The sequence below is a fragment of the Pogona vitticeps genome, chromosome 2, assembly GCF_051106095.1.
Source record: "Pogona vitticeps strain Pit_001003342236 chromosome 2, PviZW2.1, whole genome shotgun sequence".
In the NCBI taxonomy this organism is placed as follows: domain Eukaryota; kingdom Metazoa; phylum Chordata; class Lepidosauria; order Squamata; family Agamidae; genus Pogona; species Pogona vitticeps.
In genome coordinates this window covers 188,203,105-188,227,375 of record NC_135784.1, presented here as the reverse complement: position 1 = coordinate 188,227,375, position 24,271 = coordinate 188,203,105, and the positions used below count along the sequence as shown (strand labels likewise).

Sequence of the window (24,271 nt, the reverse complement as noted above, 5' to 3'; positions counted from 1 at the left end):
TTGACCACCTCCAGCTTCCCAATGTTCATAGATCTTACATTCCAGGTTCCTATGCAGTATTTTTCTTTGCAGCATTGGATTTTCCTTTCACTTCCAGGCACGTCCACAGCTGAGCGTCCTTTCGGCTTTGGCCCAACCACTTCATTAGCTCTGGAGCTACTTGTACTTGTCCTCCGCTCTTCCTCAGTAGCATGTTGGACGCCTTCCGACCTGAGGGGCCCATCTTCCAGCGTCATATCTTTTAGCCTTTTGTTTCTGATCATGGGGCGTTCTTGGCAAAGATACTGGAGTGGCTTGCCATTTCCTACTCCAGGTGGATTGCGTTTAGTCGGAACTCTCCACTATGTCCTGTCCGTCTTGGGTGTCCCTGCACGGCATAGCCCATAGTTTCTCTGAGTTACTCAAGCCCCTTCGCCACGACAAGGCAGCAATCCATGAAGAAGTAGGCAAGTAATGCAAGCCCTGAAATTGAAGATTCTAATTGTTGACAATCTCCCTCTTTTGGTGACATCATTAATCTTACATGGGAGTAATTTATAGTACAACAGTGGTTACCAGCCTTGGGTACCCAGATATTCTTGGACTACAACTCCCAGAAATCCTGTTGAGCCCAGTTAGTGATGAAGGCTTCTGAAAGTTTCAAGTCCAAAACTATCTGGAGATCCGAAGTTGGGAACCACTGTACAGAATTTTGGCCATTATAGTTCATGTGGCTTTCACAATGTCTAGGAAAAGGGCCGGTTTCAAAAATAGTCCTGTTATGCAAACCCCTACAGAACTTTCAGCCAATTTTTTTTTCCTGAATGACTGCAGGTAGACTTGATTCCACAGTTGCCTATTTCTCCAATATTCCCTTTTCCTTTAACTTGAGTGTCCTTTCTGGTGGTTGGTTTAGCCAGAACAGCAGTGACTGTCCATATCCTCTGTCTGTTTCACCAAATATTCCTTCTCTCATTATCTTGTACTTCTTTTTTTTCTTACAGATTATGGCAAAATGGTGGGATGAAGCTTTGTTGTTTCGTATTGGACTTCACTTGGAGAAATTTCGTGACACAACAGTAAAACCTGTCATTTATTATGACATCATTGGATAATAGGGCCAGCTCCAAAATTCTAGCTTCAGTCAAACCTGAAAACAAATAGTTCTTACAGTTTGAATTAACACATCTTCCCCTATTTACATATTAATCTAAATTGCTTCGTTCAGCATAAATCAAAAGAATAATGCACAAAGTGTTGTGGATATTGTAGCAACATTCAATCAGCTCCTGTTTTCCCCACAGAAATTTGAGTTCCCTTCTGTTTGCTGTCAGAAGTGTATTACTCAGAAGGGAGATATACTATAGGGGGGCTGAGGCCAGTTGAAGATGCAGCCTTCCAAGCCTAATGGATGTAGCCAAGAGCTCAATAAACACATCTACATATGGCTACAGAAATGTCTGTTTTAAGGCCCTTGGAACTCAACACAGTTTATTTTTGGGTTAAGTTCTCACTTAGGTTACAGAATGGAGTGTCACGGGTTTGTATCCTAAGATGTATTGAAAAGGCAATATAGGTACACTTAACAGAAACCACTGGAGAGATGAAATGGGGAAAACAGCCTGCCTTAAGGCTGAAACAGGAAGATATTCAGCTCTAATATGTTTTTCAAGACAGAATCTCTTTGCAGAATCAGTTCTTTGTTAGGTTGCTATCTTAAGCATTTTATTTGATTATATTTTGTATTTTTACTTTGGCATGTTTGGGAAGTGAACTACATTTTAGTTATTTACCATTCTGCTGCACTCAAGCACATATAACAAATATAATCCAGCATTTTGTGATTTATAGGCTATCCCTAAAACAGTCATTCTCAATGGGAGGGGGTCATATGCCCCCACACACATTTGAAGGGGGCTACAGAGTGGAAGCAGTTCTTCACACACCATTATATGCAATTTATACAATCTTAATTCAGAAACCTGTATTTCAGATTGTGTTTATGGTCGTGGCCAAGTAAAGATTGAGAATAGCTGCTCTAAAGAACGAGACCACTGCCAATAATGTTCTTTTCCCCTGCCTATCTTGCTCTGTGGGACAATATAAAAAGAATACAGCCTGGCCCTGGGAGAATTGGGTAGAACTAAGCTTAATCCCCATCCTCTTCTTGAGTGTCACTGTACTCTTGTTTTTCATGTACGGCTGCCATTCATTCACATGTGGAGAGGGAGGTGATTATCTCTTAAGTCCTTTCAGTTGAGAGCAGAAGCTGTTGCCTTGCCATTGGGGCCCTTTAAAAATCCCCTGCATCTTACAGGGAATTGCATTTGTACACTGCAGTTCACAGCACACTATCATTAGAGATGGGAGTATGTGTATACGACTATCCCCCCACAGGTGCAGATAATGAGGGTCCGGCCCCCCTGCGGTCAGACCATCCACTCATAATTCTGTCGCTGCCGCATGCTCTGTGCGCTGTTCCTGTCACTCCAGAGCTCGTGATGGATTAGCCACTCCTGGCAAAAAGCGGGATGACAAGCCTCTCTGCAAGGTTGCAGAGTGGCTCACCGATCGCGAACTCTGGAGTGATAGGAATGGCGTGTGGAGTTTGCCACAGCGGCTGAATTGTGAGTGAATGGTCTGGTCCCAGGGAGTCGGACCCTCATTATCTGCACCTGGGGGGGGGGATTTTTGTATACGAATACCCCCATCTCTTAACTATCACCAATCCCTGAAATAACTACACACTGTCATGTTTCCAAAACAGTTCACATAACATTTAAGGGAAATTGCTATTTTAAGAGTTACAACTGGAAGCTTGTGCACACCATCTGTGCTACCATAATGGAATATCAGTGACTAACATTCTAATGTATCCAATGTTTTACTGCCATGTTCTTTTAGAAACCACTCATTCCCTTTTTCCCCTACTAAAATACAGAGCAGTCTTTTGGGCTGCAATGGCTAGTGGAAAGAACAAGGGCATGGTGGAGCTTGAAACAGTAGGTTTAAAAATTAATTTTTAGTGTAAAATTTTAGGAAGTTCAGAAAATTAATCCAGTGTTATCACTGTCTAAAACTGAAAATGGAAAACATTTGCAAAATGAGTATTATCAGTGTGCTAATTAAATAATTCATTCTGAGAACCCCACCATGGGATTTATAAGGTTGACTTTTAGCACATTTGTTACTGGATCCTTCTAAGACGTTAAGCTTGTTGCTATAAAATATCGCTTACCTTGAACTTTTTTTTTAGATGGGCCACAAATCACATACTGCAGTTGTTAGCTGGAGATGATGGAATACAACATGCCTGAAAAATATGTTTATTCTTAAACATAGGATCTCATTTCATTACCTTTAGGGAAAGTGACACCCATGCACCATACCACCAACACTAGCTCTATACAAGGGTGCTCATTTTGTACACCACTTTCAATTTCTTAGGATGACACTCAGAGGTTTTGACTGAAAGTGCAATCTTGTTTAGAACCTCTTCTTTTCCCTGGTCTCTTCCTCTTCAGGTCATAGTGACCATTTCCTGTTGCACCCACCACCAAGTTGACAGGACAGCCCCACTAATTCAAACAAAAACACACACAGACTGGCTTTAGTCTCTTCTTGGATAATTTTTGAAAAATGTTATTGTGAGGAAAACGAGCAGCCTCTACTGAAGTTATCTGGAGCAAAATGCACATAAGCATTCTATGATAAGCAGAGAAATAAAAACAAATTAAAACATGATTTAAAAGCATAAAAGAAAAAGAACTTCCAAGAAAAGAACCATCAAAAAGACACATAACTAGAACCCACTTCATTACATCAAGTAAAGAAAACCAAATTTGCAATATAATAAGCTTGCTAGTATTTAAAGTACCAAAGGTTAATATAGCTACAGCAAGGCTAACCAAAAAGCTCCCTCTTTGGAAATGTTTATAGAGAGATTTATGGAAACAGAATGTGAATCATTCCAGAGAAGTCTAGAGGCTGCTGGTTCTTGATAACAGTGTTCAAACATTACCCATGGGAGAGAGAAGCCAGTTCTTTTTTTTTTTTTTAGTTGTGGGAAAGTGCAATATAAACTGGTCCCTGTGAGCCAAAGACCTCGCTGTCTGCGTGGGAAATGGGAATGGAGTTGACAGCTCTCACTATGGCTATAGTTTTAGTCAGAAACGTCTTTAGTGGTTTGCTAAGAAAATGTCATCAGAAATGGTCAAATAGTTATGGACTCTCTATAGAGCAACAGTCCCCACCACTGGGGGATCCTGTTTTAAGCTACGACGTTCAGAAGCCCTGAAAAATACCACGGACTCTTGACTGCCATTGCTTCTGGGTGATATAATCCAAATACATACACAGGGCCAAAAGTAGTCTTCAGTGGGAGCAACAGGTGCCTTTTGAGAGGGGGAGTGCTCCCTGAAGACAGCGTATCAAAATATAATTGTCAATGACAACCCCCCCCCACACACACTATTGTTACTTTTAAAAAAGATGTAATCCTCATGAGATATATTTTGTTGGAGGCTTTTCTCCAACTAGTCTCCAAAATAATTAGTTTAGTATTTAACAAGCTGTTTCCAGGCTCTTAATGTCTGCCCTTCTCTTCCCCCATCCGGCCAGTCAGTTCACGGCATGTCCCCTTTGCTCCTTTCCAGGCCACAGCTGCAGCATGCATTTGAATACATTTCACTGTCTCCCTTTGAGGTATGGTCTTATGTGAAGGCACCTTAGCATAGAAAATGGTTCTCTGTACAAAGAGCTAGAACTTGCCAGGGATGCCGAACTGGTTAATTCGGAGCAGATGGAGTGACCACACATACAACTCTCTTGCTTCACATAGGTATATATTGATATACAGTATATACACAATGATTTCTTTATATAAAATAACACCTTGTTTATAAAGTGACATTTAATTGTCACTGGGCCCTTCCCTAACCCACACACAAAAAAACCCCAGTAGTATACAAAATATAAAATATTTTTTTAAATATTTATAAACAGTTGCAAGGAAAAAAATAGAACTGTATGAAAATATCCTTCCCTTCCTCAAGTGATTGATTAATGGGCTTTTAACCCATAACTGTTGAGAGGATACGAATATGCTCTGCCCAATACTATTCGGTCCCGCAGGAGTTTAAATAAGACATAGTAATTGCAGAAGAGTATTAGGGCCATGGAGAGGGTGTGGTTCCATTTCTCCGAGCGAAGGAGTGAGTAGAGCTGATAGCAAACCACACTTCCTTCGATGAGAATCAGCAGGTTGAGGAGCCGTAATGGACGGTGAAAGAGAAACTACAGAAAGAAGAAAAAGAGTTTACCATTTAAACAAGAAGATGGCTGACTCATAAAAATACCTTTAGCATAGGGAGAGGAGGAATTAAACAACTACAACGGAAGCTACAGAACAACTGGACAAACAAGATACAGTGGTGCCCCGCTTGATGACGATAATCTGTTCCAGGAAAATCGCTGTTAAGCAAAATCGTCGTCAAGCAAAAAAACCCATAGGAATGCATTGAAAACCGGTTAATGCGTTCCAATGGGGAAGATCACCCATAGAGAACCGCCGATCAGCTGCTTAAAATCGCTGTCTTCTGAAACAGGGTCCAGAAAACAGCCATTTTTGCGAAGGGAAGGAAGCCATTTTACGAAGGGAAGCCATTTTGCGGAGCCGGAAAAATCGTATTGCGAACAAACAGTTCACGAAGCAGGCACCTAATCGACGTCAAGGGAAAAAAACCATAGGAACCATCGTTTTGCGGTTGCAATAGTGATCGCAAAAAACTCATCGTAAAGCAATTTTGTCATCTAACGGGGTCGTCGCCAAGTGGGGCACCACTGTACTACCATATTTCACTTTATTATTTATTAAAAATATATCTGACCTTTTTCTTTCAAAAGGACCCAAAGTGGCTTACAATGTTAAATCTAAAAATATTTAAATTTTTTAAAACTATATTAGCCTCATTTTCACCACCCCCTCCTAGGCAGCCAGTTACAAAGAGAAAGCCTTCCTGAAGAGAAAGATGTTGCCTGCTTGTGGAAAGACTGCAATCAGAGGGGCCAGCTGGACCTCCCGAGGAAATCCCACAACCAGCAACAGAAAAAGCTCTCTTTCGTGTTCTTACACCTGTAAGGTAGGGATGCCAAAGGAAAGGCTTTCCTTTGATGATTTTAAAAGCCAGGCATGCTCATAAAGGGAGATGAGGTCTTTCAAGTAGCTTGGACCCGACTGTTTATGTACGTATCTTACGTTAACATCCTCAGATGTAGCACCATATATTTAAAATTTAAGTCTTGCCATTGATTTCTAGTTGGCTTTCATATTTCTAATGAAAATAAACAGTGAAAATTAGACCCAACTTGCAAATTTTGTCGCAAAGAGGAAAAACTTTACAGAGTCTAGTGACAATCCTATATGTTTATATGGAAGTAAGCCTCATTACATCTTATCCATGAGATTCCTGACAATGTAAAACATTATTTGATTTACCACTTCTGTACTTTTGCTATTAAATGAAAATTGAGAATATTCCCCATACTGGATTCCATGCATGTGTGGTGCCATAGCACAATACACACTGTCTATTCAAACACAACCTTTTCAGAGCCATTGATTCAACCCAGTCAGTCCATAGGTTATATCACAGATTTTTTGCAAAACTACCATGTTTTCCCGAAAATAAGACAGGGTCTTACATTAATTTTTGCTCAAAAACACATTAGGGATTACTTTCAGGGGATGTTTTATTTTTTTCATGTACAACAATCTACATTTATTCCAATACAGTCATGTCATCTTCTGGTTGCTACACAATGGTGGAGGGTGGGTTTTACTTAACTGGGGCTTACTTTTGGGGTAGGGCTTATATTACAAGCATCCTGAAAAATCGTATTAGGGCTTATTTTCAGGTTAGGTCTTATTTTCAGGGAACGGTATTTAACTATGAGAATAGAGGTCCACTATATTAATGGACAATCTAAGGATCTTTCTTTAAAATATTCAGCAAATAAATATGTGCGTGCACACATCTATGTACGCATTTGGAGATCCAGCCACACTGAACTGTATTTATATGGGGACTAAGAGTAGAGATGATGATTCTTGGCTAGCCCTGCTCTATTAAGGCATTTATCTGATTGTTTGTTTATAATGTTTTTATTCTGCCTTTCTCCTTAAAAAGAACCCAAGGTGACTGAGATCATTAAAATATACTATTTGAAGCGAAAAATAATAAATATACAAATACTAAAAAAGATCAAACAAAGGCCACTCTGAGAAATAGTAAACACAGTAAGGCATGACAATTCCCTTAAAAAGCCCACTCAGGCAGCCAACCACTTCAGGAAAGCTTGCTTGAAGAGAAAGGTCTTTGCATGTTCATGGAAGGGCAGCAAAGATGTGGTCTCTATAACTGGCCCCAGTCAACAATTGGGTTGCCACACTTTAGACCTTTCATTAAAAGCATGTGTAGAGCAAGCACAATCCTCTACATCTGAATTATTATTAGTTAAAGCATCTCTAAGCATCTGTATTTATTACAGGGACATGGTGGTGCTGCAGGCTAAACTGCAGAAGCCTCTGTGCTGCAAGGTCAGAAGATCAGGAGTCGTAAGATCAAATCCACGCGACACAGTGAGCTCCGGTCGCTTGTCCCAGCTCCTACCAACCTAGCAGTTCGAAAGCATGTTAAAATGCGAGTAAATAGGTACCACCTTGGTGGGAAGGTAATGGCTTTCCATGTCTAGTCGCGCTGGCCACGTGACCACGGAAACTTTTTGGACAAACGCCGGCTCTACAGCTTGGAAATGGGGATGAGCACCGCCCCCTAGAGTCGGACACGACTGGACTAAATGTCAATGGGAACCTTTACCTTTACTTAAACATCTGTAGCTTTGAGTATTTGAGAAAATACCAACATATCTCTCCTACTCTGGCCATGCTACACTGGCTGCCCATCCGTTTCCACACTGACTTCAAAGTGTTAATGCTTACATATAAAGCCCTAAACGGTTTAGGACCTCGATACTTGGCGGAACGCTTGCTCCCAACTAGCTCTACCCGTGTCACCCGCGAGAGCCAGGAGGTGAGGCTGAGGAGCCTGACGCCGAGGGAGGCCCAGAAGGAAAGAACTAAAAACCGGACCTTCTCGGCGGTGGCTCCTCGCCTCTGGAATAACCTACCTCCGGAGATTCACGCTGCACCCGCGCTGGGTACTTTTAAGAACCAACTAAAAACATGGATGTATAGGCAGGCCTTCCCTTCCAGTTAATTCCTGTCCTCTTTCCTTTTTTTTTCTCTCTTTATTTGATTTATTTTGTATTTTTCCCATCTTCAGAATCATTTAATTAATTAATTTGTTATAAATTTTTCTTGAACTTGTTATGCTTTATGTTGTAAGCCGCCTAGAGTGGTCGAAATGACTAGATAGGTGGGGTATAAATAAATAAATAAATAAATAAATAAATAAATAAATAAATAAATAAATAAATAAATAAATAAATAAATAAATAAATAAATAAATATGGAAACTACCAGAGGGAGAAGGCAATTGTGCAACTATGAAATGAACAGCAGGGGATGGGAAGTTAATTCTATTATTAGAACAAAAATAGTTTGAATCAAGGCAATGGGTAAATATGGTTTTTTTTAAACTAACAGACAATTTGTAAACTGTACTTACATAAAAGCGGGCATGGGAAACGTCTGAAGGCACCGCAACATTGTAAGGCCCAACTGCTTTGTAGAGGCATCGACTATGCCGCACTAACACCCCCTGCGGCCATATTGTGTTCTCAGACCAGCTGTGCATAAGAAAGACTTTTAATGAACATCAGAAAGCCAGCCAGGTAGTGTATTTCATTTTTTAAAATCACAATACAGCTGCTAATATTTAAGCACCATATATTCAGTTCTGGTTTCCTTAGAAATTAAATTTGCTTCCAAATAAAATGTTCAGACTTATGCAGATGGGGTTGGAGTTTAAGCAATCACATATTTTGTCTTGGATACCAAGGTCAGCCCACATTTGTGAATCATTTTATCACAGAATCATAGAGCCATTGACAAAGTGCCCCATGATATCCTGATTAGCAAGCTAACTAGGTGTGGGCTGCATTGATCAAGTGCCGGGTGGATACACAATTGACTACAAAATCGTACTCAGAGGGTGATGATTAATGGGTCCTTCTCTAACTGGGAGGAGGTAACAAGTGGGGTACCCCAAGGCTCAGTCCTGGGCCTGGTGCTCTTCAATATTTTTATTAATGACTTAGATGAGGGAATGCAGGGAATGCTTGTCTAATCTGCAGATGATACCAAATTGGGCGGAATAGCTAATACCCTAGAAGAGAGAAACAAAATTGATAGGATGGAGCACTGGGCTGAAAGCAACAGAATGAAATTCAACAGGGAGAATTGCAAAGTACTGCACGTCGGAAAAAGAAACCAATTGCAGTTACAAGATGGGGGATACTTGGCTCAGCAAAACTATGAGCGAGAAAGATCTTGGAGTTGTTGTAGATCATAAGCTAACTATGAGCCAACAGTGTGATGTGGCTACAAAAAAAGGCAAATGCTATTTTAGGCTGCATTAACAGAAGTATAGTTTCCAAATCCTGCGAGGTGCTAGTCCCCCTCTATTCAGCACTGGTTAGGCCTCACCTTGAATAATTGTGTCCAGTTCTGGACACCACACTTCAAGAAGGATGCTAAGAAATTGGAACAAGTTCAGAGGAGGGCGACAAGGATGATTAGGGGGCTGGAAACGAGGCCTTATGAGGAAAGGCTGAAAGGATTTGATATGTTTAGCTTTGAGAAAAGAAGACTGAGGGGGTGATATGATAGCACTTTTCAAATATCGGAAAGGCTGTCATACAGAAGAGGGGCAAGGTCTGTTCTCGATCATCCCAGAGTGCAGGACATGCAACAATGAGTTCAAGTTAAAGGAAGCAAGATTTCGGTTGAATATCAAGAAAAACTTCCTAACTGTTAGAACAGTACGACAGTGGAACCAGTTACCTCAGGAGCTGGTGACTGCTCCAACACTGGAGGCATTCAAGAGAAACTTGGATAATCGCCTGGCAGATATGCTTTGATTGTATTCCTGCATTGAGCAGGGGCTTGGACTTAAATGTCCTTGGAGGCCCCTTCCAACCTCACTTTTCTATGATTCTAAGTCCGTGGGCCACCACAGGAGCCTTTGCTGTTTCTGCTGGTAGAGATTAAGACAATCACTGCTCTAGAAGAAAAACTGAAGTACCCTCCAAGAACAAGAACAGAAGCACGCCTTGAACCATGAGTGGGCATAATGAACACCTCCTGGTGTTGTACTGCAACACCCAGCATTCCTTGCTATTGGCTATACTGGTTAAGCATGCTTGAAATTGCAGGCCAACAACTTTACCCACTGTTGTGCCTTTAACAGAAAGACACCAGAACACTAGGGCCTTCCACTTAAAAGTATGTAGTAAAGGGAGACTTTTCTGAGCTCCCTATAAAAAAATTAAAACGGTCCAGACTTAATGTATCCAATTATGGAAAGAAAAAAGTTGGTCCTTGGCAGAAATGGAAGCAAAGAAGAGGACAATATGCAAGCAAGACTGGATGTTTATATTTGTAGACAGTTATAATCACAAGACTCTGGAATGCAAAATATGGGACAAAGAAGGAGTTATGTATCTTGGGTAATTCTGTAAGATGTGTTGAGGATTTGCTATTTATAAACACTACTATCTAGTGGAGACATGCTAAATAGAAAGCATACGAAGTTCAGAGAAGTCATATCCTTTACAGTGCATTAGAAACTTCCTGAAAACTCCACTGGGTAGGGAAAGACATAGAACACAAGGCTGCTTAAGTAGGCAAGCATGCCTACAAGCAGAAAAACTATCACAACCCTCCACTGCTGGACAGAACACTTCTCTTCACCCAAGGAATGCTGCAGAGGTATTCTTTGTAGCAAGGAGAGTCTCAGCAGTCTTCTCACTATTCCGACTGCAGTTAGTAAGGCTATGATTGTGGGTAGAAATGGGCACAAATTAAAAAATGAATTGCCAAATTCATTCCAAAAATGCTAATTCGTTTATTTGCATTTGTATGAATCAATGCCCCCAATGAATACGAATCAACAAATGTTTAGCGATTTTAGATTTGTTTGGCTATAAAACAGATCCCCGACACCTAGAGACACTGACATTGTAGGGAAGCTTCCCCTGACTCTCCTCTACAATCGCTCTAAGTTTGGTGACGAGTGGGTTTCAAAAATTCATTATACACCCACAAAGAGAGCCCCCCCCCGGAACCTAGAGAACCAAAATCACAGAGAAGCTTCCCAAGACTCTCCACTACAATCTGTTCAAGTTTGGGGAATATTAGGTTTCCCCAAGCCAGCTGCAAAAAGGGCACTTTTCTGGAGGGACACACTTTGTGGATGTATAACTTGGATGTCTGAAACCCAATCTACCAAAACTTGGAGGGATTGCAGATGAGAGTTATTAGAACCTTCTCTGTGATTTTGGGGTCTCTAGGTGCCTAGAGAGAACTTTCCTGGGGGGTCCTCTTTGAACACCCACTTGGAAGTTCAAAATCCCCCAAATCCACCAAATGTGGAGCAGTTGTAGAGGAGAGTTAGAGGAAGCTTCCTAGCAAATTTGGTGCCTTTAGCTGCTTGGAGGGCCATTTAATAGGGTTTTAAAGATAAAAATGAACTGATGAATCAATTAGAAATTGTGATTCGTTGACCTTGGCAAATCACAACAAATCAGTTTTTCTGATTCACATCCATCTCTAAATGTGGGTATTATACTCAGATTGAAGACATTACTGGCCAAGTTGCAAATTTGTGCTAAACGTCAAAAAAATATAGTTTTGAAAATTAAAACAAAGAAAGCAAAGTCTGAGGAAGGCCTGTTTGGCACGAACTATTTGCACACAGTAGAAACATGGGAGTTCATTTTGCCAGACAAACTCTCTTTGGGGAAAAATGCACATGGAAGCCCTTCCAATGGTATGAGAAATAAAATCCTGAGTGCATAAAACTCTCATGCTCGTGTCAATGCATTTTGAGACCCAGAAGAATAACGTAAGAGATGGCATCCTTTTCCAACTGGGTATCAGAAGGAATGTACTGTCCTTTGCTGTATGAGCCATTCCAGGCAACACTTCAGGCCTGTCATTATAGAACCATCAGAGGAGGGAGAGGGGATGGGCAGAAACTGTTGCAGATGAAAAAGAGAAAGTACTGAATGAAAAATGGGAAGGAAAGGCTGATCCAGAGACCAGGCCCACCACCTGGCAAGGAACCATACCCCATTCAGAATAGGCACATTTCTGTTCCATTCACTTGAATCCATTTTGAATCTATTATGCTTCAATAAGATGAAAAATCTTGCTTATTATCTGCTTAATTAGGTTACCATATGTTCAACAGGGAGTATTGTTTTTAGACAATCAAATGTTAATTATGCTATTATCCATTAATTGCTTGAATCCCAAAACCTTTGCCATATGTTTGGTAAGACAGCTAAGGACGTAATACTATGTATGATTACTCAGAGGCAAGTGCCACTTATTTAAAAGGAACTTGCTTGCTGGTAAGAATGCTTCAGGTGGAAGCTTTCATCAGTCTGATGCCAACAGCTTTTGCCTAATATTTAAATCAAACAGCCAGTCCTGAGTTCTTCACATTACAGATTATTATGCTGTAACTGTAGGCTGCTGACTGGAATACATATTTTTGCCATGAGTCTTGCAAATCCATTAAACTGGCCAACCTTAAAGATGACTTAAATTCTCTATCACAGTGAAGAAGAGAAGCAACAACAATATGAAGGGACGTTCTACCTAGAATTCCTCCCAAAAATGGCCCTGTGGAAGAATCCTGACAACTTTTTACAGCCTACTTTGTTAGTCCATGTGAGCCAGTTTTATATGTTTGCTTCTCATAGAATTTAAATTTATTTGTATTATTGTTATAGCTAGATATATCTTCCCAGGATAGGTTACATATAACTTCAGTGTGTGTGTGTGTGTCCCTCACTACAACAAGTAATCATTGCCCTCTGGCACTAGGAATGAGCAAACCATACTCCAGCTTGGACCTAGGGATTGGTTGAAGGGATCCTACACATTGCATTCTGGAAGAATCTGATGCTCATGAAAACAAAACAATAGCTATCCATTAGAAGATGGGTGTCCACAGGTTGACAAACTCACCGTCTGCTGTTGCTGCAGGCTCCATGCTCCCTACTGCTGTGGAACTCGTGGCCCATTAGCTACTCCTGACAGGAGGCGGGACAACAAGCCTCCCTGCCAGGTTGAAGAGTGGCTCGCCGACTGCAAGTTGTGGAGCGATAGGAAGGGAGCACAGAGCCTGCGGCATGGATGGGTGATCTGGTCCCAGGGGGCTGGACCCCGTGCAGGGGTATATGTCCACCCGTGGGGCGGGTATTCGTATACGAACACCTCAATCTCTACTACCCATCCCTCCAAGCTGGAGATGGCTATTTGGAGCACCTTTGCTATCTAGTGCTCCAGTGAGCCAAGCCTCCCCACATGTGCTGTAAAAAGGAAGGTTGTAAATGGCCAGAGATGACAGAGGAACGCTGAGTACCTTGCCTGGCTAGTACTCTGAGGAACACTCATTTCCTCCCCCCAGCTTTCCCAAATGTGGTGCAGAGACAGGACAGTAGGTAGGATTGCTGCCATTGATATGAGTTTCCCAAGTCACTTCATGCTCAGTGCAGCTGAACAGACAATGCCCAGAGCTCAGGGAAAAGGGACTGGATTGTTTGCAAATGTATGCAGGTGAAGTCAGACACGAATAGTCCAGTCCTTCCCATGTCTACTCAGAAGCATGCGTGACTGGGTTCTGTTAGAATTTATTTCTGTATTTGCACCAGGATGATTGCCTTCCCTCGGGACTGAGCTCAACAGAACAGAGTGGGATTTATATGCCAGCAAGCACACCAAGGATTGCACCTAAGGAGAAAAGTGAAGTCTTCGCATCCAGCAATTCTGTTTCAATTACAAAAGGTTTGCCAAAACATAAAGACCCCTCTTTCTCTGCAAACCTGCTGAGTCCCTAGAATATAGGAACCACAACCTTATCTGGGCTGAACCTACTTTTCCGCCCAAAATGTAGGCACTAGACCACCCCAACTGGAATGGAAAGAAGGTTTACTTGGAAACATGTACAGAGGATCAGTTTGTTAAAGAGTTTAAGACTATTCTGTTATTGGTCTTTGCCCTCCTCCATCATGTGTAGATAACATCCCCTTACATTGATAAGAGAATTAGAAAAGGATATCTGTCAGTAACACAATAAATCATGCAAACAAAGTATCAGATAAGTCTGCACAAATTACATCTCATGACAATGTGTTCTCTAAAGGAAGATATATCATCCAACTAAGTCGCTGACTAATACTGACATGAACAAAACAGTCTTGCATCCAAGGAAAGCATTTAAATACTTCCAGTTCTTTTTTATCCCATGACCCCTGACAATAATGCTTTGAGATCACACTCACATGTGCTGGGGGGCATTGCTATATGAACCGTGTTCCAGCTTCTGCCATTTGCCCAAGTGGGCAGCTGATCGGTGTAGCAAGTCGCAATACTTGGGAGGAAGTAGCTGTGTGGTGAGCATGACAAAAGCATTGATCCACACCATGATGAGGTGTTCACAGGACCAGCGCATGTCGTAGTACTGGGTGCTCTGCAAAAAATCAGACAGCAAGTTAATAGCAGCCCATCAAAGATCTCAAAAGCAGAGGAAGGGTGTTCTACAGCCACATATTTAAGCAGCTGCCTATGCACTGCAATGCTAGAACCCCTTTAAGTCTTTCTCCTTGGCATGCCACAAATGTCTGCACATCCCCTCAAACAGCAACTACATGTGAGTCACTGCGTTCTCTGGAACATGTGCACTACAGTGGCACTACACCATACTGGCACTAAAGAACAAGCCCACAGAAGCTTTCTGCTCAGGTCAAGAGAGAAACAGAACTGATTATAGATGCACCAGCCTGGCACCACTTCAGTGATCTACACTGTATCTGAGATTTCTTGTAACTCCCCCCATTCTCTAAACAGATTAATTCAAAGGCTTAGTACTGGCATCCCAGACAGTGTCAAATCAGGGTTTAAATTTGGTATTAAATGCTATCTTAAAGCACAAAAATATAATGGTGTTATAGCTGGCTAGGAAAGAGGACAGGGTTAGTAGAAGGGATGGAGAAAAAGGAGTAGGGGAACCACAGGGGCACTACATGTATGGCAATACCTATCCGCCAACCAGGAGCAATACTAGTGCACTCCAGATGCAGTTACGCTCCGCCATCCAGGCTGCCAAAGGGGAGACAGAGAAAAGGGGAATTAACCAGAAATCCATTGTGCCAACAATCCACAGGCAAGATTTAGGAGCCGGCAGCAGTGGCAGCAGCAATAGCAGAGGAGTCAGACAACAGCTACCTTCACAAAGCACAGTGGCAGGAATGCCACATAGTAGGCACTGAAGAGGGAATTGAATAGAACCTCCTTGATTCGACGGTTGAAGTCTGCCTTCAGGCATTCCACCTCGTTGCGAATCAGGTCTGGGGACAAGGGGCAGCTGTGCGTGGGAATGGGCATAGGGTTGTTGAACTGTTCTTTCAGAGACTCTCTCAGGAGAGAGATGAAGTCTTTGGGCTTGACAAGGCTACCAGCTCCTGAGGAACCAGCATCCATCAGTTGATCCTGCACCAAATAGCTGCAGTCTGTGGAAAGAGGTTGTGTTCTGCTGTCTTGATGGAAGCAGCACAGTGGGACATAGACACCAAACCTGTAGAGATGGGAGAGGCATCAGGTAAGAGGACAGCCTGTGATGAATTCCAAATATGAACACCTGATTGGAGTGTCCCTGCTAAGAAGTATTGCATTCTCCATTCCAGGAGTCATCCATCTCTCTTTCCTCAAGATGGTTCTCACTTTGGCAAAGCCCTCTTAATGCCATATATTAAGCAGCAAGACCACAGATAGAAATTCGGTAGATTTGGAGGCTTCAAGGAGTTTCCCTGCTCCTCAGAAACCTCATGATCTTCTCTCTTCTCCTACCACCTTGATACCTACTCATTCATCCATATCTTATGCCAAGTTGACAAAATAGGGGTCCCCTAAGCTACATAATGAAAACACACATACAATGGGAAAAAGGTCCTGAAAAAGGCTTCTTTCTGCCCCTAGCCACATGCCCTCATAACATCTACTGAGGTGGTGCCTCCAAATGCAGTAGATTATCTGCCTAGCCTGTGTCAAACAACAGTTTCCTTTTTGTCATGTCTTGTTCTCCGGACCTGATATTCTGCCCTTCCTGTTCTAATTCAGGATTACAGCGGATACTCACGGGTAGCCAAGAAACAGGAGATTGAGGACAGAATGGCTGCGAAACAGATTAACCAAAGTCCAGCAGAGCCATCCACACAGGGTCAGCAGCACTAGCCATGCCAGAATCAGTGCCATGTAGTGGATCACTGACGTTGTGCCCACCTGAGAAGCCTGCAAATTCAAACCCAGAGAATCATCAGATCTGCATCCTTTCCTTGTGTAACCCATAAAATGTTCCAGAGATTCTCTGATTCCCAGCAAAAGTACAGCTGCACCTGCTGCTCAAAAAGGGAAGGAGGTTGTTTTTGTTTTTGTTTTTTTGAATTCCTTTTTAAATTTACTTTGTTGGACAATATTAAAAGTAATACTGGAGGATTACAACAGACTTTCTCACAACGTGGCCTGCTCCATCCTCAGTCAACCAAATGTCACGCTGGATGGCATTCTGGTAACTGCAGTACAACATATATATATATCTACTGAGATTCTACTCACTTAGCACTAATCTACTAAGACTAGTGCTAAATGAAACAACATGCACATTTTCTATGAAGTAGAGAGAAACCAATCTTTCCTCTAGTTCAAGTTTTACCTGTGTCGGAGGCCTGTCCTTTTGTATAATATAAAAAAGGTTCTCAACCTTTTGTATATTATACCTTACAAACTGGTCTTAACAAAGAACATGAGTCCCACCACGACAGAAAGAAAATGCCCCCTTTTTCCAAGATGGACATTATGCACTTAATCAATCACAGTAGATTAAAAATGGCAGGGTTGGTCAGAGATGTCCACCATCACCAGGTCATGTGGCATGAAGATGAAGTCACAGGAATATAAAAGAGGAAGAAAAAGAATGAAGACTGCTTTGTGGAACATCAGTGACACCCACTGGTGGACAAGAGGAACAGGTAATCAGGAGATACAGCCAGTTCCTGGTGGTACCATTAGCATGCCAATAGGTCACATGATACATGATAGGTGAGGTTGGGAGGAGAGGAGGATATGGGGATTGTGCGAGAGCAAATTTTTAGTGACTATTATGAAAATCCTATAAAGATGACTACTTCTGTGTCCCTTTGGTATTGTGCTGGTTAACTACTGCTCTGAGGTCTACTGACAGCAGACCCAGGAAGTCTGAAATGGACTTACCGTATTTTGTGGGTTCAGGGCATTAAAGCTCCTTTCTCCAAACATTTGTAAAATCACAAAAATAGTAAATATCTCAACCACAGAAAAAGCAGGTAACAAAAAATCCAAACTGTGTGATCTACCTTTTTCTTAAACTCCAGTGGGGCCTACAGCTAATGCACCAGCTCATACCGGCACCCAGGCTTAATAAAAATCCCTTCTGCCAAATAAGTTTAGAAAAAGGAAGCAGCAACTGTTAACCTGCTAAGAATCCAATCTATGCCAATCTAAATTCAGTGTCGTAATCATAAATTCAGACAGGACTGCAGATACAAACCCATGTGCTCATGCACCTGTGTGCTAACACACATTAACACGGGGGGGGGGGAAGGAGGTTTGCTTGTTTGGTTAAAATAAATGAAGACGAGCAATTGGGAATGGAAATATGGAAAACACTGTTAAGTTGAATAATTCGTTTTTTTAAACCCAGCATAGCGGAAAATCAGCATGCTTAATGTTTCAACTTCACAATTCATTAAAACACAAAACTGAGTAGTGCAATTGTGACCCCTGTTCTACCCCATTAGTAACAATGAAAGAATGGCTTAGATTAGGATTACTGGGCACATTTCAAAAAAGATCCTATTCACAATGGTATTTTGAGTATTTATTTACTTAATATATCTTTATGCCACCTTTCATCTGGTGAAGGTACCCAAGGGTACTCACTATTATGAAAAAGCAAGGCAAATGAAAACAGTGACTGAAATCCTGTTGCTTAGCATGGTCCTTTGCACAAGAGTTGACATACTAATCAGTGCAGATATTGCAAGTCAACTTCTTTATAAGTTGTACAGATTCAAATGGGTCTATTTTAGTTGTGACTTATTACACTGGAGTCAATTTCAGGTAAAAGAGGTCCACTTGAATTTATGTAATTTACAGTGGAACTGAGTATGAAATCTCTACTGATTCAATGGGGCTACTTTAATATCATTTACTATGCTAAGCAACTCGACTTCAGCCAGTACATTATTATGTTAAAAAGCAATTAAAGCATATAATATTAAAACAATTTAAAAGACATTCAAAGACAAATTAACAATTATGACTACTACTCCCACCCCCACCCCCATGTGCTGTATTCCAAAATCAAAAACTTTTTATTGCCCAACAGTTGAGGTCTTCACCAGTCTCCTGAAGGAGAGGAGGGTTAAGCTAACTGGGCTTCTTGAGGGAAGATATTCCACAATCTGTGAACAACCACTGACAAGGCTTTCTCTTGTGTCTTCACTGGATGCCTCTGTGGAGGTTGCAGGATCAAGTGAAAACCTCCTCTAAAGAGCCAGGGAGACTCATACAATCCTTCAGACAGCTTGGACCCAGCCTGTAATGGCTTTATAGTTAACAACCATCACTTTTAATTGGGCTTTGACATGGACTGGCAGCTTGTGAAGCTGTTCTAACAGGGGAGTTATAGGCATGCTCCCTATAAATGGAAACTTTTGTCAATGAATTCCACGCTACTCCCTGGGCTGCAAACAGGTTGATTTTTCTTTGTAAACACTACTAGAACACAATTTATTTTGAAACTGCCGATCGTGAATGAGTAATATTGTTCACTTGATCTCTGCCTGTTGTACTGCTATAAGCACCGGGAGCTCAAAGGCTCTCACCCAAGTGCAACAGCCCTGGGTCGATCGGCAGCTTGTCTATTGATCTGCTACAACTGCCTATCCCTATAAACCCACCTCCCTGGTACTGCTCTTCACAGTTGGCCTGACACCTGTAACCTTAACTTCCTCAACCCTGAGGGCACATTTGCCCAAGGGGAGTAGGGATAAAAACATGATTTTTTTTAATTTCCACATTTTGGAATGACATGCATTCACTCACAAAACCCATCTAAAATCTGAATAGTTAATTTGAATTAGTTCATTATGAAAATATTACCTCAGAGATAAGGGCCCACACCAGCCTCCGTGCCAACATCACTGTGATAAATGCTGCCAGATGGTAATCAATGAGGTGAAAGTTCTAAAGGGGGAAAAAAGAGGGAATTCGTCAGAAGGACCGGCGTGAAGGAGAAGCAAGAGAGCCAGAAGCTGCAGAGCTGATATAACAGAAGCATGGAAGTTCCTATAGGGCACAAAATGTCTACCATATATGTAGGGGAAGGAAGGGAACAGATTGTGAATTATGTTGATGGGGTGCAGTCCATGTGTAATTCACCCACAAGTATCAGTTGGAAAGGAAAACCTAAAATCAGGCATGCCGTATTTATCTATGAATTTCGATCTGTCAGGGGAAGGAGAGTAGCTGGTTTGTGAGGGAAGTCCCACCTTTGAGGGCCAAAAGTTAAGTGTTCACTGGATTGGAAGAAGGAACTTTGACTCAGTTTTTAAGCTAATTATGTTGAGTTATTCATTGGAAACAAACAAATCTAAAAACACAGAATGAACTAAACTGAAGTCATGAGAATAAAGCTGAAAACAAAATTCATGGCAAGAGATCAGGATAACAAGGATACAGAGGAGAACTGTTTTGGAGTTCAGTACCATTCCTCTTACAGTTACACTATCATTGTCTGTAGGCTATTACATTATCATCAAGCATCTAGGAGGGCAGTGTGAGCAGCCTTCTTTCCCATGAGAAAAACAAAAATCCATAGCAAGCCCATTTTTCCCTTAATGAGAGACGGACAGCTAGAGCAGTGAACAGTTAAGAACACCATATCCCAGGGGAGGAACCTCAAGACCAGCAATTTCCAGGAACGTCACCCATCAGCAATAATGATTCTCTGGGGAAAATAATGTACATACGTAGGACACTATCTCTCAGCAAATGAAGCCACAAGACCTGCTATTCACCACTAAGTTCCTGAAAAAAGGCAAAAATCAACCTGCACTGGTGGAAATGTTAAGATGTATATGGAATTCAAGAGTCCAGCTATATGGGAAGGTCAGTGAATAAACTCTTGTTTGTTGTGGAAAATGTAACAAATGTTGAATAGTCACACTACAATAGAGATGGAACACCTCACTGCTCTGGTGGAAAATATGTAGTTCCTTTTTCAAAAAGAGCACTCTAGAGTGGACTGGCAGTAAGTAGGAACTGTCTTCAGTACTATAAAAGAAGAGATCTTGAAGTTTTAAAAGGTAGATGCAGTCAGGTTTTTGGAGTTATGTTAATTTTCCTTGTAGGATTCCAATACTGTATACCATTAGCAGGCTGAGAAGAGAAAAATGTCACCCGTACTCTACTTTTTGCTATGGGCTTTTCCTCTGGAAAGTTAATTAGCAGATTTCTCCACAGAATCCTTTATCTCACCCAATGAGTTTCCTGGGCATATGTTTCAGTCAACATTCAGTGAAGAACCAGGACCTAGCTGTCTCACTTTTCCTTGCCCTCTTGATCTTCGGACAGCCATTAGTTGGATATTAGCTTCAAAAAGGGGTCTGAAAATATGTAATCCAACAATGTGGGAATAAACAGCAATCTTTGTACCCTTCAATATTGTGGCCTCATTGTATACTGGCTTGACTGTCTGCATGAGGCTACGGTGGGTTGTGTTCAGAGATGTGCACCTGCTACTCTTTTCTGGGAGTTTAGAATGTTGTCTAAGGACGCAGTATTCTAAGAAACGTGGTTTTTGTATTAATTGGTGCTGAAAATGTATGCTCAAAATAACACAGGCCAAACACCTGGTGAAACCTGATACTAATCACAGAATTTACCATTTTTGCTATGGAGTATCAAATGTCCAGGTGCAAAATACTGTTTTTTTTTTTGTCTAAAATGCATATAATATTCGACACAACAGAATCTGCTTAATTAAGACAATAAAGCACATCATAATCAGCAACAACAAAGACCATGTGGCTTTGAGAGGTAGCATGATGGTGCATGCAACTGTTTGGTGAACATTTGGAATGCTTCCAGTAATGTTCCCATGACTAAAATTCACATCTTCAACAAACCTACAGGCTCTATCCCCCACAACTGCAACAGCTGGCACAAAATTAAAGATTATCTTAAAACCCAAGTTTAGAAATCCTGTAATGCAAGTACGTGGAACCAGATGGACAATGAGAAGAGACTGGTGTAGAACTCAAAGATGTTTTGGAGTATCTGAATACAGAGTATAGAGTCTAGCTTTGTAGACATCATACATAGTCTGCAGAGTTTTAACGTCTATATAATGAGCAAGGTGGGTGAAGGCTTCAGGAGACATTTCTGTACTTGTGCTTTGCAGTTCTTTTTCATTTTTTGCTTATAAAACTATGGTCTTTATTTACTGATGCCTGGAAACATGTACATATCGATGAACTAAGTCATAAGGCTAGGTGGCTGGACAGTTCAATGCATTAGGTATCTGACTGCAGAATGAGAGGTTGGGAGGGAGTTCAATTCTCCACTGTGCTTCCCAGGAGAACCACCTACTTATATTGCCTTGGGCACGCTGTAAAATCCCAGGGAACTCCCAGAAGAAGGGGACAGTAATTCATTTTTGAGTACCAGAAAACCTTGGAAAGGGTTGTCATAAGTCAGAATCAGCTTGCTGGAGTGCAATTATTAAGTCACAAGGCTGATATTTTATTATGCCTGGACTAAATGAACTGTGAGCAGAGTGTTTAGTCTTCAAGCCAAACTCACCAGTGATGTGCAGGAAGCCGGGTGGTTGTATGGGTACCACCATACAGTCTTATAGATATTAATATACTGAATAAACAGGGCCACCAGCAAGTAAATAAAAAAGAGGAATTCAAACAGAAGGTTCCTGTCCACAGGCAGCTCTGGGATTCGGCAGTGTCGCACAGGCTCTGGAGTAATCAAAGCTGTGATAGGTGGAGCAGAGAGGCTCAGAGCACTACCATTCCTGAAACAAAACAAACAAAACAAAAAAACACATCAGCAATTCCTACTTGAGCTGTCTTAGGATAGCTCACGCTGTCATACATTGAATAAAATAATATTTAGTGTTCAGATCAGGCTTTAAAATTTTTAAATTGTTATCTCAACAGAGCCTTACAACAGCTCTATAAAAGTAATCAATGCAACCATCCTCTCCATAGATTCTGGGTTAAGAGAGAACAGGATACAAACTGCTATCTTTACAAAGGCAAGTATCTGAATATTTACAAATAACACTCAGGCAAAAAATAGCAATTGATGGAAATGAAAACACCTTCTGCTAAAATTTTACAGGCCTTCCAGGGCTACTACAGATCAAGTGACAACTACTTAGATTATACTACTTATCTAACTACTTAAATAATGTCATTATTACTGAATACTTTCAAGCACTCATAATACTTTTTGACAACTTCTGGAAAGGACGCACTGGTAACATAACTCTAAAAGAGGACTGACAATAGCTTAAATTGTTCTAAAGTAACTAAGATACAACATGAGTGGTACACACAACTACTGCCTGCCCTCAGCAGCAGAAGAAATATTAAAAGTCAAGGTTCTGTGAAGAGCTTACCAGGCAGGTAAAGGTAAAGGTAAAGGTTCCCCTTGACAATTTTTGTCCAGTCGTGTTCGACTCTAGGGGGCGGTGCTCATCCCCGTTTCCAAGCCATAGAGCCAGCGTTTGTCCGAAGACAATCTTCCGTGGTCACATGGCCAGTGCGACTTAGACACGGAACGCTGTTACCTTCCCACCGAGGTGGTCCCTATTTATCTACTTGCATTTGCATGCTTTCGAACTGCTAGGTTGGCGGGAGCTGGGACAAGCGACGGGTGCTCACTCCGTTGCATGGATTCGATCTTGCGACTGCTTGGTCTTCTGACCCTGCAGCACAGGCTTCTGCGGTTTAACCCGCAGCGCCACCACGTCCCTTTACCAGGCAGGTAGTGAAACCCAAATTTCCACTTCCCAAGCCCACCATGTTACATTTTGATTTCACCTGTTTCTCAGGCCAGTGCCGTTGCCACAGTTGCCACCGACTAAGGTCTGGAGAGAGGGCAAAGCTGAACGGCTTAGCTGCTGCCGGCTGGGTCCCCTCCTTCCACCGGGCATGACCAGGAACAAATCCACCTCTTCCACCTCTGGCAGTCTTTGCCTTGAGACCTAGGTAACAATCTAAGCTTCTCAGTTCTGCAAACAAGAAAGAAACAACTGAACTTAGTTGATCAAACTATGTGTCAGTCACCGGCTAAAACAAAGCAGAGTCCCTTGAAAACTTCTGAGGCCAAGAAAACCAAAGATGGATTTGTAGCTAACAACACAAAGAAAAGGGATTAGACATAGGCAGGTGCTATGATAGTTTAGTAGCATCTTCTATCACGGATCACTTTGCAAGAGGTATTTGTTTAGCTTTTAAACATTGTCTTTTTAATGCTGTTATCCACTTAAGGAAAAAGGTGGGGTAAAAATATTTGAGATAAATAAATGCTAGCTGAACGAAACAGGCTGTTGAGAAACCGCTTGATCTGAAGTGAAAGATTCCTCCTTTCAACTGAATCTTCACTGAAGCAACTCTAAGAAATAAGACTGGGCATTAGATTCCATTTGTTATAAAAACATACTAGGCAAACGGTGAAAAAGATTTCTGAACCTAGTGGTTGTCCATTTATTTATTCATTCAGAAACATTTATATTCTCTGTTTGCTAATGTGAGAGTGAATAAAGTGTTGCCCTCCAGGCTGTTGGTTTGTAACTCTCAGCAGTTGCTACTGCTGACTATCATTGTGTGTGCTCCTAAAAGCTGGGATCTCACAATATCCGGAGAGCTATTCTTTGCGTACCACTACTCTAAATTCTAAGTGGGTTATGACAAATACATAGTT

General features: G+C 41.5%; 2 protein-coding genes across 3 annotated transcripts in view; one reads left to right on the top strand and one right to left on the bottom strand.

The window, feature by feature from the left end:
• LOC110070722 (uncharacterized) overlaps positions 1-3,130 on the top strand; it is a 37,703-nt gene extending 34,573 nt beyond the window's left edge. For both annotated transcript variants that reach the window (XM_072991679.2, XM_072991680.2), the window contains one exon: positions 984-3,130. In XM_072991679.2, coding sequence (XP_072847780.2) covers positions 984-1,094 — 111 coding nt within the window. In that variant the 3' untranslated portion in view covers positions 1,095-3,130. The remainder of the gene's footprint in view (positions 1-983) is intronic.
• An 890-nt stretch (positions 3,131-4,020) lies between these two features.
• Positions 4,021-24,271, bottom strand: part of TMEM39A (transmembrane protein 39A) — a 28,629-nt gene continuing 8,378 nt past the window's right edge. Inside the window, exons 2-9 of the mRNA XM_020778434.3 lie at positions 23,389-23,579; positions 22,133-22,355; positions 19,430-19,513; positions 16,368-16,519; positions 15,458-15,806; positions 14,515-14,702; positions 8,667-8,787; positions 4,021-5,274 (exon numbers count right to left, since the gene is read on the bottom strand). Coding sequence (XP_020634093.3) covers positions 5,041-5,274; positions 8,667-8,787; positions 14,515-14,702; positions 15,458-15,806; positions 16,368-16,519; positions 19,430-19,513; positions 22,133-22,355; positions 23,389-23,501 — 1,464 coding nt within the window. The 5' untranslated portion in view covers positions 23,502-23,579 and the 3' untranslated portion in view covers positions 4,021-5,040. The remainder of the gene's footprint in view (positions 5,275-8,666; positions 8,788-14,514; positions 14,703-15,457; positions 15,807-16,367; positions 16,520-19,429; positions 19,514-22,132; positions 22,356-23,388; positions 23,580-24,271) is intronic.